This window comes from Xyrauchen texanus, chromosome 4 (assembly GCF_025860055.1).
Source record: "Xyrauchen texanus isolate HMW12.3.18 chromosome 4, RBS_HiC_50CHRs, whole genome shotgun sequence".
Lineage (NCBI taxonomy): Eukaryota > Metazoa > Chordata > Actinopteri > Cypriniformes > Catostomidae > Xyrauchen > Xyrauchen texanus.
Genome location: NC_068279.1, coordinates 12174017 through 12187849, shown reverse-complemented (window position 1 = coordinate 12187849; position 13833 = coordinate 12174017). Strand labels below are relative to the sequence as shown.

The following is a 13833-nucleotide window of genomic DNA, read 5'->3' as shown; positions in this document are numbered from 1 at the left end:
TACAACCGTAGAAAGCCCTGGAGATGATCTGATTCTTCATATTGTCACAAAGCATCTTCAGAGGAGCCCTGCAGATGAGATCATGTTTTGTCCTTAAATATACTGTAACATATTAAAGAATCTAGTACATTTTATTGTTAAAGAAAAGTGTCCCTTTTCTTTTTTTTTTACTCTGTTGAAATCAATTATCGGTAACACTTTAGAATATGCATATAATACATGATAAGAGTAGTTAATGCATTAGGTCTCATGATCTCACAATTGTGCATTAATGTTTACAAAGATATAAAATGTTTAATGTTAAAAAATATGGGTAGAAATGTACATTAATTAAGATTAATAAATGCTGTAAAATTATTGTTTATTGTTAGGTCACGTTAACTTACATTAAAGCAATATTACGGGTTCAACACTGGTTAAGCTCAATTGACAGCATTCATGGCATAATGTTGATTACCACCAAAAATAATTTAGTCTAGTCCCTCCTTAAAAAGAAGCAAAAAACGACGTTACAGCAAGGCACTTAAAACTGAAGTGAATGGGGCCAATTTGGAGGATTTAAAGGCTAAATATGAAGCTTATAATTTTATAAAAGCACTTACATTCATTCTTATGTTTAAACTTGTGTTTTATTTGAACTGTAAAGTTTTTTAAATCATCATTTTAAGGATTTAGGGCTTACAGTGTTACGTCATCATGGCAACAGTGTTGTAAAATTACAGAAATGTTAGTAAGCAATTCTATGACAATATAATCATGTTAGCATGCGTTATGTTAACGTCTTGTGTCTATACTTTTGAAACAGTGAGTATTTTAACATTTACAGATTGGACCCCATTCACTTCCATTGTGAGTGCCTCACTGTACTTCAGATTTACTTAATGTTTAATTAGAAAATTAGGAAAAAACACCAAATTATTTTTTGAGGTAATAAATATTTTTGCCACAAATGCTGTCAATGGAGCTTAACTTGTATTGAACCTGGAATATTTATTTTAACTAACTATATCCATTTTTATTGTAAAGTGTTACCCAACAATTCACAAATCGTTTTTATCTTGCCCAGTAACTCTCATACTAAACCTGTAATAGCTACTTTATTGGTTGGGCAAGGTTACAATCTGTCAATGATTATACCTTTCATGGTTGCAACCATTGGGTGGTCCTCCATTAGAGTAACTACTTTGTGAGCAGGAAGAGCAAGATGATTTCCTTGGTGCTGGGTGCCACATGTTTGCTCCCTGATCTATCAATTCTGGTGCCACTACCACACAAACATACAGAGAGAAACCTGATTATGCACTGAACATTCTGCTACAAAATCTACATATGTAGCCATAAGCGTAAATAGAAGAACCCATGATTAGACCCAACCTATAAATGACAAGATATTAAAGGCATTAAAATATATTTAATAATGGTTGCCTTGATTTAAAAGTATCAGATTCTAGTTCAGATTAAAAAGCCACTATTACAGTTGACAACAGATGATTATCACATAGTAAGCACACATTTTAAGGTCTTAGGCTCCCTGAAGACACTTAATTATAAGCCCACAATTAACGCAGGGTCACTTAATTTCACTGGAGGATGAATCCTGAACAAAGCGACAAAGGTTACACTGGCGTCTAAGTGATTTCTTGCAGACATAGAGGCGATGAATGCAAGCATAAAACAGCAAGAAGATAGCGCGACAGAGATAAATGAGCACATGAATGAGAGGTGACAGGGAGAATTACAGCTGGGCTGTGGGGAGGATGGGGAATCTCCCGGGCAGCTGAAGTAGCGCTTTGGCATCACCAGGGTCTGGCATTTAGAAGGCAATGGCCATCTTAAATTCAGTGAAAGAGAGCGGGCCAGGAGGGCAGTACCCAGGGTGAGATGGGAGAAGTGTGAAACCATCACTGTAATGAATGAGTCAGAACAGCAGGTAAAACCATATCTGAAAACAATTGTGTGATTTTCGGGTACATATAAATGAACAAACAAAAATGACTATCGATACTTTGATCGATATGAGATAGCCACTTTTATAAGTTGTCAATTATAACCATATTTTGATGGGGAAACCATTTCTTTGCTTAATAGCCTGTCTGGTATTATGATTCAGTCGCTTACCAAATTCTGATTGGCTGTTTGGGAAAAGAATGCGGAAGACATAATCTGTTGCCTCTTCCTCTTCTTTGTCTGAGACAGAGTCTGAGGATCCCTGTGGACATCTCTTTTTTAGCTTAGGAAATACTTTACCCTGGAACAAGACAAGCGGAACATAAGATCATGATACCGTGACTGCAGCAGATGAGTCTACTGCAGCACAGTCTAAAACATAATTATGTTCTATTAACTGCCAGTTAATCGCTCAGAATTTTTCTAGAAACTCAAAACTACTTGAAAGATTGACAGATTAACCAACTGTGAAATACAAATTACAGGGCAGCGAGAGAAAGGAATTGAACTAAACTATACAGCAAGTATTTACATAAAATCTTAGATGAAGTTACTGGATGAGCAAAAAAAAAAAAATGGAACAGCAAAGTAATGAAGTCAATCAAAGTAATCAAGTTACAAATTCTAATAAATCAAATTAATTGGGTGCAATAGATTATTTTCTTTGTGTTAGAGATAAACTGTGATTCACACATATCAAGTTTGAGTTGTCTTAGTTAGACATAAAAACTAAATAGTAAATGTTCTGTTTAATAAAATGTTTCTCTTCTTGTCACTTTTTTTACTTATTGTCATTTATTTTTTTATAAATATTTATTGTTAAAGCTTTATAATATAATACAGTATATTATATATAATATTCAATTTGATAAAGTTTTTGCAAAATAATTTAAATAACTTCCAGATCAGCTGTACAAGCAATTCAGAGGGGGTATTTGTTAAAGGTAGGAATTGGAAGCTTAGAATTTTATAGAAGCACTTACACTAATTCTTCTATTAAAACTTGTGTATTATTTGACAAGTTAAGTTGTAAAAGTTGTAAAATAGTTTATAACTTAACACAGAAAAGGTTAGTAAGTGATTTTATCACACCAAAATTAGGTTAACACGCATATTGTTTAAGTCTTATGGCTATACTTTTGAAACAGTGAATATAAGGTTTACGGATTGGAATACGGATACAAATCCCTATTTACTTCCATTGTAAGTGCCTTACTGTTCCAGATTTTGTTTTGGATTTTTTTTTAAAGGAGGGACAAGAGGAAATACATTTTTGTAGTAATCAACATTATGCCCCAAATGCTGTCGACCCAGCTTAACTTGTATTGAATTCGAAATATTCCTTTAAATGCTGTGTAGATCAATTCCATTGCTAACCTTTCCTCTCTGGGACCAAAGTGGTGGGTCTAACTGGCCATGAGGCAGCAGACCATTTTCCAGACAAGAGAGGAACTGAAGGAGGTGACCACCACGAGGGAAACGAAGTGGAGGCCTTTGGATCCCATCCTGACTAACCAGAACCACTGTTCCACCACAGTCCACTCCAGAGGAATCCATACACAGTGGAAATATTAGATAATGCGATTTCCATCTTCACTGACATTCATTAACATTCATTGAAAATAAAGGTTATGGTCTCTTGCTATTCAATTTTACGAGTAGGGTAAATACTTGATGTTTTGTGCATTGTACATAGTGACCTCTGCTTTCTTCTGAACCCATCAAAAGCTACATTACAAAAACAGTTCTTAGCTCAGTTCTACTTAAGACATGAATCATCCAGATATTCTTAAAATTGATAGCCATGACACAGCATGTACAATAAGGAATAGCTGATTCCCATTTTTATCTGAATTACTTTGCCTCATAATCTGAGTAAAGTCCCAAATTAAATTCCCATTTGCTCCAAAAGCAATTCTGATGAATTCCATGGTGTGCTGATCTTGTGTTTGGATGAGTATGAAAAGGGCAAGTACAGATGAGCATCCTGTCATATTTACTTCAAACAAATTTTTTTTTACCTTCAGCAACTTACTATATTATCTGAATTTTGTACAATCTCTAATATGGCTATGACTTAACTCATTGAAACTGATTTAGCAGAATTATGGACGATTGAGAAATTAAGCTCATTCTCACAGTATATGTGCCATTTCTGGCAAAATGATGGTTTAGTGTGACCTACCCTGCTGATGACAGTGCAGGTATACAATCTCCTCCAGGCGGATTGTCATGGCATAGTCCCAGTAAACACTGCAGGTAACCAGGTTAAACTTTCAGTGACACATAACCGAAAGAACAATATGAATATTGCAAACATTTACATTTCAATAATTTTATTTTAACTTTTTACTTGTAAAAGAGACAATTTTTTTAATATATAAATTTAAACACTGAAAATTGTAGGGGGCTGTAAAGTTACAGCATACCATGTCCTGTCTCTTTTTTAAACATCACTATACCTGCAGCAAAGCAGTTTTCCTACACTTTTAGAAATGTTTATTCTGTGTCTTTAATGCACTAAACAGCTTTAATTCCCACCTCTTCTCATAATCGAGATCTCCCACTGAGCTGTTCATTAGCTGATTTGGCGTCCATTTCAGAGTCATGCAGTCAGCCGTCTGGTGCAGAGAGAGGTATCCTGGGATTGCTTCCATATCGTCCCTCTGACCGTACCACAACAATAGCCGTGTTATGAAACAACAACATTTAATGAATTTTTAATCAAATTGTCTACATTACATTTTCAGCTACAAAGTTTCCAATTCACTTTCTGCACTTTCATTTTTGCTTTTTTTTAAAACCCTGATCAGAAAGGATGTCATACATATTTTATGTTTCATAAGATTGCTTGTCATCAACTTCAGCTGTTTAAGATGTTTTATTTACCGGCTGCACCAGCACATTGTTCTTGCCAAACAGGAGAGTCGCTCTTGAATTCTGATGAAGAGACTCCACGTAGTCCCTGGCAGAGGGGGAGGGAGAGGACCTTTCATCCATACTACTACTAGAGTGTCTTTTCTGAATCTGAAAATACACAGGAACACACACCCTGTTTAAAACTATATGCCAGAAATAACTCAGTATATTTACGTCAGCGATTAATGATGCCATACAATATACTAAAAGATAAAAGACAAACAATTGCAAAACAAAGTGTTAATGAAGGTATTCATATTAGTTTCTGAATACTAATGAATAAGAATGAGTTTAATGCATTTAAAGGTGCATTAAAGGGGCAAACACATGTCGCCACAGGTTGAGTCATTAGATGTGTACTGTGCTTAGTGCTTCTCTACCTTCATATATCAAAAAGGCATTGAACACACCGCAAACCTGGATGTTATAGTCTGTAACATAGCTTTGTAATGACCATACATCAGAAAACAAGTCTGGCGTGCAGTCAGATCTGTTTGAGATGAAAACAAGCACTATGTGGCCTGCTGTTGTGTGGGCGTTGGAGATGGCCAGAGACTGTGATCAGTCAGGAATCTGATGGCTGCGTTTGGTAATGGAGCTGGGTAATGACGTGAATTGCGTCTCTGAGAGGAGATTCATTTTCTTCACAGAAACAGCAGCCTCAGTCTATTTCACTAACCATAGCATGATTTTCATGAACCATAACCCTCTTCAAAGATCTGTGATGGAGGAACCGCATAGACTTGAAAAGCTAAAGCATCATTCAAGGGAGGGCAAGCCCACAAAACGAATGGCTGATAGTTTTTCTTTAGTTTGCTCAGAAATATTGAGATTTTTTCATTCTTTAAATGGTTAGTACACACAAAAATTAAAAACTCGTAATTTACTAACCATCATGCCATCTCAGGTGAGTATGACTTTCTTTCTTCAGCAGAATTTTTTTTAAGAAAAATAAAAAAATATCTTAGCTCAGTAGATCCTTAAAATGCAAGTGGATTGTGATTTGACTTTTGAAGCTCCAAAAATCACAGACAGTCAGCATAAATGTTATCCATATGACTCAAGCATTTAAATTAATGTATTTTAAAGTGTAACGATCATTTTTGGTGTAAAAAAAACCCATCAATATTTAAGTACTTTTTAACTATAAACCATCGCTTCTGGTCAGCAGCAGTACACGCATTCACAGGGTGGCGAGTTTACGCGGTCTCTCATGTGACGAATTTGCGTTGCCATGTTATGGACGTAATCTCACATTCACCTCTCGGTTGAGACATCCAGGATAAGCACTCAAATGCACCATTGTGAGTAAATATACAGACACAAATGCAAATGCAAATCTAAACCAAACCAAAACCAACTAAGCTTCTGTACAGCATTCCTCCTACTCAGTTGTAAACAGCGCTGCTCTTCCGGGTGTGGCACACTTGCTCAGTTCTTGAGTCAACATGCCAACACGATTACATCATATGCACATATCGCTGCTGACCAGAGGCGATGCTTTATAGTTAAAAAGTTTGATCTTTTTCGCACTAAAAGTGATCGTATCGCTTTAGAAGAAATTCATTTCAAAGTCATACGAATGAGTTTATGCTCACGTTTATGCGATCACCATCCAATTGCATTGTAAGGACCTACTGAGCTATTGTATTTTTTTATATTGAGATATCTTAAAATGTGCTCTGCTGAAGAAAGAAATTAATAAACATTTGGGATGACATAAGCGTGAGTAGATGATAAGAGAATTTTCATTTTTGGGTGAAATAAACCTTTAAATATTGAGTCTTGCCTTATCTATGTAACAAAGTCTGGTTTTGGCAAATGGTGTGTAAAAAACAAGCCTAAATGGCATTCTTACACTGATAAAGGAACAAACAATTCTAAACAGTGAAAACAATTTAATTACTTTTTACTTGACCTAATCAGTCCAATTACGTCATGTCCAACAGCCTAAACAAGCTTAATTGTCATAGCTTTTAAACCACTAACCAATTTATGTAAGGTGTTGAAAGTTGTCAAACATAATTTTAGAAAACAGGCCTTATTGGTTATGTCACAACATATTGTGATCTCAATGTGACATGCAACTGAATGAGTACAAACTGCTCCTGTGCCCTGACATTTCCTTGAGGCACAGTTTAAAAATGTCAAGGAGTTTTAAATGCTTGAACGTCCATTTTGAAATGGCACTTTCATCTCACTACAAGTGAAAGAGTGTTCATTTTTGTTCATTTTGTAACATGTAAACTAAAAGCAAATATCAAAGATGTATAACATTTTCATTTATTCTTGTCCTTTTTTGAAAAAAAAAACTTAACTTATTCTATTTTAGTTTTATAATGTTTCTGAATTCTTGGTGTAAGGTGCCATAGTGTGTAAGCCAGAACCCAGCAATCATAAAATAAGTTTAAAATCCTATATATTATACATAATCAAATGAAGCAAATGAATACATTTTAACACTGAAACAAATTACACATTATGCTTTAAACAATGTCATTCATATGTATCTCAGAGTATTTGTACATTCACAGGTCACTCACACAGAGGGCAGGTCTTTTAGTAGGTGAGTCTTGTCTGCAGTGGCCACTGTGAATACGATGCCTCTGCACCAGCTCATCAGCTGAAGGATCGGTCCAGAAATGATCTGCGGTCTTCATTTTAGTGTACTCCAATGCACACGGGCCCACTAAAAAAGCAAGAAAGAGAGACTACAGAATGTATTAACAGCATAGGACCTTTACATAAAAGTGACCATGACAGTATGACACCAAAAATATTGTGCCATTAAGAATTCGATTGTTTTTAATAAAACAAGGTGTACCTAACAAAGAGGCGAGGATAGGGCCCTCCACTGGGTTCATTAGGAAAGCTTCTTTTTCATAAAACTTACTGAAACAACAGCATTGCAAGTGACTTTATCTTAACATAATGCAGGTTGGTATTTTTGGCTGTACAGTGTGTGAAAGAAACTGGAAAATCTTTTTTTCTCTCTCTCCCACCTCTCTCACCTGCTGTTTTCCACCAGATGCAGGACAATCCTGTCCAACACTTTCTCAATGAGTGCAGTGTGGATCCACAGGTGTCTGGTGGCCTGAGGGGAGAAGTTTGTGACCTTAGACATCTTACGGGTGCTCTCGCTGTATGATATAGACTGGGTTCGTCTGTGGCAAAGAGCAAAGGTGGAATGTCAAGGCAAAGTTGAAATGGAACACCTATGTATATACTGAAATACTGCCCGCTACATTTTAATTTATGCATTTGGCAGAATCTTTTATCCCAAAAGTGACTAACAGTGCATTTAAGCTAAACATTTTATAAGTATATGAGTTCCCTGGGAACACAGTAGATGGTGCTACCGAGCATTACATGAAATGACGTTCCAAAAACAGTATATGCTGGCACATTACCTGTCCTGTACATATGTGCACATCTAGCGAATAATATGCTGCAGATAGAAAATTTATCGTATTTTAGGTTGCGTACACAGTGACACTTGGCCAGCTGCTATAATTCGTTCTATAACTTTAGAGTTTGTTTGAGTGAGTCTCAGTTGTGTGTTGAATTGGAGAACATAAGTGTCTGGTCTCACTTGCTCTCAAGGATCAACTCCAGCTCCTGGGCTTTTCTGCACAACTCCTCAGCTGGAGGGAAGCTCTTGCCCACTTTGGTGAAGAGTGCTGCTATCTTGTTGCTTCGTAGGAAACCAGCAGCTCTCCTCTTCAACCCATGAAGCACACAGGCTTCGACAGCAGCTACACAAACACATTGAAACACAGGGAAAATGGACAATACTTAATTAATGGATCATTTTCTGTGAAAAAATATGTAAAACAAAATCCTAGCAGAGCAGAACATGTTAGGTGAGTCCATGAAAAGTATTTGGAGGTTATAAGCAACAAGGATTAGGGACATGATTGCAAAGTAGTGAAAAGTGTCTGTGTAATGTTAAAATGAGGGAATAACCCTATATGTATGCATATTTATACTTTTCTAAATGAACTGAAGTCATATTGTGGCAGGGCGGAGGGCGGAGTACACCCGGCCCCTAATCAGGCTAATCAAGCCTCCGAGAGGGATAAAGGCTGACTGGAGACAGCAGTGCGACAGAGAGAGAGATTTACGGACAGCAGTCCGACACCTTTGTGCGTTTGTCTTTTTGTTAAGTTTTATGTTAAACTATTATTTATATTGTCAAGCCAGTTCTCGCCTCCTCCTTTCCATTAATCCCTTTACACTGGTGCCGAAATCCGGAAAGGAGGAGGCGAGAACCGGCTTGAAACTCTCTCTCTGTCGCACTGCAGTCTCCGGTCAGCCTGTATCCCTCTCGGAGGCTTGATTAGCCTGATTAGGGGCCGGGTGTGTGGAATCACGACCAGGCCCTGCCCTCCCCTGACACACAAATAAGAATTTCAATAAAAATGTAAATTACAGAAACTATAAATGATTTTAAGGATTTATTTCTACCTGATATAAACCTTCAAATCAGTATTGTTGGTTAGTGCTGGGCATATCGCAATATATATGACGATATATATATATATATATATTGGGGATGATATTAAGTGTCAATCAATAGAGATTTTGCTATATCATGTATATAGCGATATGTAAATATGTCATATGCACAGCGCGAGTTTATCTATCAATGGGTAGGGCTTCACGTGAGACTGAGAGAATTTAAGAAACATAGACAGGGTTTTTATGGCATTAAAAACATTAATCTCACATTCGGGTCTTAATGGTAAATGGCCTGCATTTATATAGCACCTTTTTAACCTTAGCGGTTGTACAAAGCACTTTACAATGTGTTTTATTCACCCATTCACACACACACCAATGACAGCTGAGCTGCCATGCAAGGCTTGGGGTTCGGTGTCTTGCCCAAGGACACTTCGGCATGTGGAGTCATGTGGGCCGGGAATCGAACCGCTAACCCTGCAATTAGTGGACAACACGCTCTACCACCTGAGCCCAGCTACCCATCCACTTTATCCTACGCTCTCATCTGTGTTGCATGCGAGTGTCACGTGCGCTTTCTCTGGAGTACACAAGTGAGCGTGAGTACAGCAGGACTCCTGATATTTACAGGAGATCGCAGAGCAGGATCACTCATGCTACTCATTCATTTTTGACCCAGGAAAAGACCTTGCTTCCACAGAACGAGACGACTCCCAAACAAGTAAAGAAAATTAAGAAGAGCTTGTTATAAAAACAGGCGCCACATCTGAGGTGTAAATGAAGCATTTCTTGAGGAAAATGTCTAATAATAATAATAATATAGATCAACAACATATCGGGCTAAAACATGGCATAATGTGACATTTAGCATAATGATAAGAATGATTTAAACCAAGTTTAAAGTGACTATTTATTGACTATTGTCAATTTCCAAATAAAGACAAATTATGTAAGAGTGTCGAGTGTCATTATGTAATTATGTTAGAAGTATTTAATTCACTGTCAGGATTATCCAAAAATTACAATATGGTTATTTAATATACTAACTAGGGCTGTCGATTTAGCGCGTTAATTCAGTGAAATAAATTGTACAAAAAATAACGTGTTACAAAAAGTTTACATTTTACATTTTTTTTTTTTTTACGCAATTATAAAAATTAACGCAATTAATCGCATGCCCACGGACCATAATAAGGAAGATTCCTGAGAAATGCAAGCTTGTCTGACGCACCCAAGATGTCTGACGCAGGTGTAAATTGATGGGCCCTTAAACAAGCCCTCATAATAAATCTCCAACTGATTGCCAAATTCACTTGTGTAATGGATTGCTGTGAACTGTATGCCAATGATTGACTTATGATCAATAATATGGTAGTAAACAATACATTGCATTCTAAAGCCACTTTTTGTATTGTCTTATCAATGATTAACTCTTCTGCTACAGGAATGTAAAGCATTTTAATTATCTGAATATTTTGTATATATATATATATATATATATAATTTTTTAATTTAAAAGATAACTATGTATAATTATATATTGATATAAATATGTATAATCATTATATATTGAGTTATTGTTATATGAGGGGCTTTCTCAGCAAATATTTGTATATGCGATTCATCACGATTAATTAATCAGTACACCATGTTTTTAATCAAATTAATTTGATTTAAAAAATGTATCGATTGACAGCCCTAATATTAACCAATTTTTATAAATTTTCCAACAAAAATGTATAGTATCTTTTGATATATATATCATTATTGTGATATAAAATTACTCATATAGTGATATAAACTTTTGGTCATATCGCCCATCCCTATTGTTGGTGTAACCTGAAGTACTCTGGTTGATACAGACATGTTATATTATATTTTTTAGTTGAATCAATCATTTAGATGTTACCAGATGAAGCACACCTTTTAGGTTAGCAAGTGTTTTCATAAACTCTGTAAGAGATAATGTACAGTCACCTGGTTGTTATCGCAATATAACCTCTGAAAGGGTGATCACTGATTATTATTGCAGGTTATTTTGTGATAATGATTGACCACATGTGTGGATGACTGTACATTATTCCACTTATTACAAAGCTACTGCTATCAAATAAATAAATAAATGGACATTAACGGACATATTGATTTGAGTTGAAATGACTTTGTTATTATGTGAAAAGAAAGAGACCATTGAGTGATAGGAGAGACATGAAAATAACACAGCCCTTTAAAAAATAGGTTGCCTGGAACAACAGTTTGGCGGTCATAATACAAACATATTTGATTGCAGAATGGAGGTATGAAAAATTAGAATGCAGTATTCTAGAGAGCCATGTATTATAGCATATAATGTATTTAACAGTCATTTTAAAAGTAAAACACATAAACAGATACGATGGAACTGATACATGGCTAGAGAGAGATGCGCACACACACACTGAGCCACACTGCCATACGTGGCAGTGCCTGCAGAGTCGACACTGAGAGGCTCTCTCAGGACTAATCTTGTGAATCTGCTCAGATGGGGTTGGGGGAAAGCCTGTGTCGCCATGGAAACCCTCACTGATGGAGCACTTGTGCTCATTGAGAGCTGGGCTGGGCTCTGAAACAACATAAGCTGTCTCCTCTCTCTGCCTCTTTCCTCATGGTGTCCTTTTACTTCTGACCATCTTATCAACGTGTCACTTTCCCTTTCCATCTTTATCTTTGTTACTGTGCGCTGTTTCCCTCTATTATTGCTGTTCTATTTGACCATCTCATTGTTTTGGCTTTCTCATCAGTCACCATATCCTGATTTCCAGCAGTTTATAACATTCACTCCCTCTCTTCTCCTCTGCTCTGTTTATAATTGTTTCTTCTCTTTCTCTCCCCGCACCACAGTGTCACTTGTTTATCTATTCCTCTTGCCCATTATTTGTCTCTAGCACAGTCTCTCCTGTAGCATGTTTTATTGAAAATGTAAAAATGCAGATGGTTTTTTGTGAGGGTTAGGTTTAGGGGTACGGTTAGGGTATAGTTCGTATAGCATAAAAATCATTATGTCTATAGAGAGTCTCTCATAATGATAGCTGCACCAACATGTGGTGTGTGTGTGTGTGTGTGTGTGTGTGTGTGTGTGTGTGTGTGTGTGTGTGTTTGTGTACTACCAGTAACTATAGTTAGGTATACAAAAATGAGCATAAGCTCTCCTTGGAGTCATTTGGGAATGCCCTCAATTGGAAAATCAATGCATAAATAAAGTTAATATACAGTTTCTTTGTTTTTTTTACATTCTAAAAGTGAGTAAACACAGATAAACCAAATGGGCAATGACATACACTCTGTTTAAAGCTCAGGTTGAATTCTCTCTTATAAATACAGAGAGATGAACATCCATATAAACACAGGAGCTTTTTTCATGTGAAGTTGTATTCATTACTTCAGATTGTCCATCCCAAATGGATTCATGCAGAAGAGAGAACACAGCTAAAATAAAAGAGACCAATGAAATGAATGAATGCAGAGGATGCACACACCATTAAACAGGCTCAAAACGTGTCGCTTTCTACGTTTTGCTGCAGTTTCCTTGTGAAATAAACACTAGAGGTGCAACAACAACTGTGTAAGGGTAAGGATATCTGTTTTGTTAAACTATAATTTATCTTTTTTGACACTATTGTTTAGGTTTAGGGTAAAGTTTTAGGTTAGGGAGGTCCGTTTTACTTATTAAAACCTCCATCTAAAATTCACCTTAAAAAACTAATTTAGCTCGGTTTTGGCGCCCCACTGGAAATTTCATTTGAAAACTGCAGCCAAATGTGTAATGTTTACAGTTTTGCAAAAATTTTACAATGCTCTTGTAAATTTCATGTGACCAGGCTGCAATCGTAACTTCTGGGGAAATCTATGCAAAAATAGAAATTAAAATGGATGTTAAAGCCACTGTGGATTCTGTGGCAAAGGAAATGAAAGTAATATGAACTTTTTCTCAATAAACCAAAATTAAGACTATGAACGGGAAGAGGGGAATGAATGAGATAGTAAGAGAAAATTATATTTCAGCTGACAAAGTTTCCGAAGTGATATCGACAGCAACAAACAAGCCCCACGATTCAAGCTGTCACAGGAAATGGCACAGGGAGCAGGCGGCTACGACCGACCCGATCTCAATCCCTCATTAAAATTGTAATCATACTGCCTGCACTAATGGCATCTAATCATACTGTCACTGTGGGAACAGAGCAAAACCTGGAGAGATGCACTCCACTTCCAGTGACCAGCACTTTACAGTACATTTTAGGATGGCACAGCATAATGGTGTAAAAGGCTTGAAAGGCAGACAGCACACCATCAAAGCCACAGGCGGATAAGAGACAGAATTAGAGATGACTTAAATCCCTGAGAACTGTGCAGGGTTGATAATTGTATGATATCTGCTGTGGTGAAAAATGTCAGTGTTGACATTTCCATCTGCGGTGTGTAAACATGGCTGTTATCAAGGAAGCTAATTACTCCCCTATGGTCAGC

The 13833-nt window shown here is 36.6% G+C and overlaps 1 protein-coding gene across 3 annotated transcripts in view; it reads right to left on the bottom strand.

Moving 5' to 3' along the window:
* Positions 1-13833, bottom strand: part of LOC127635690 (small G protein signaling modulator 1-like) — a 50389-nt gene that overhangs the window by 12990 nt on the left and 23566 nt on the right. For 2 of the 3 annotated variants that reach the window (XM_052115904.1, XM_052115913.1), the window contains exons 4-15: positions 8459-8621; positions 7878-8030; positions 7691-7758; positions 7410-7555; positions 4837-4974; positions 4489-4613; positions 4133-4200; positions 3325-3488; positions 2119-2248; positions 1740-1904; positions 1138-1264; positions 4-68 (exon numbers count right to left, since the gene is read on the bottom strand). In XM_052115904.1, coding sequence (XP_051971864.1) covers positions 4-68; positions 1138-1264; positions 1740-1904; positions 2119-2248; positions 3325-3488; positions 4133-4200; positions 4489-4613; positions 4837-4974; positions 7410-7555; positions 7691-7758; positions 7878-8030; positions 8459-8621 — 1512 coding nt within the window. The remainder of the gene's footprint in view (positions 1-3; positions 69-1137; positions 1265-1739; positions 1905-2118; positions 2249-3324; positions 3489-4132; positions 4201-4488; positions 4614-4836; positions 4975-7409; positions 7556-7690; positions 7759-7877; positions 8031-8458; positions 8622-13833) is intronic. The other variant, XM_052115921.1, reaches the window with a different exon arrangement.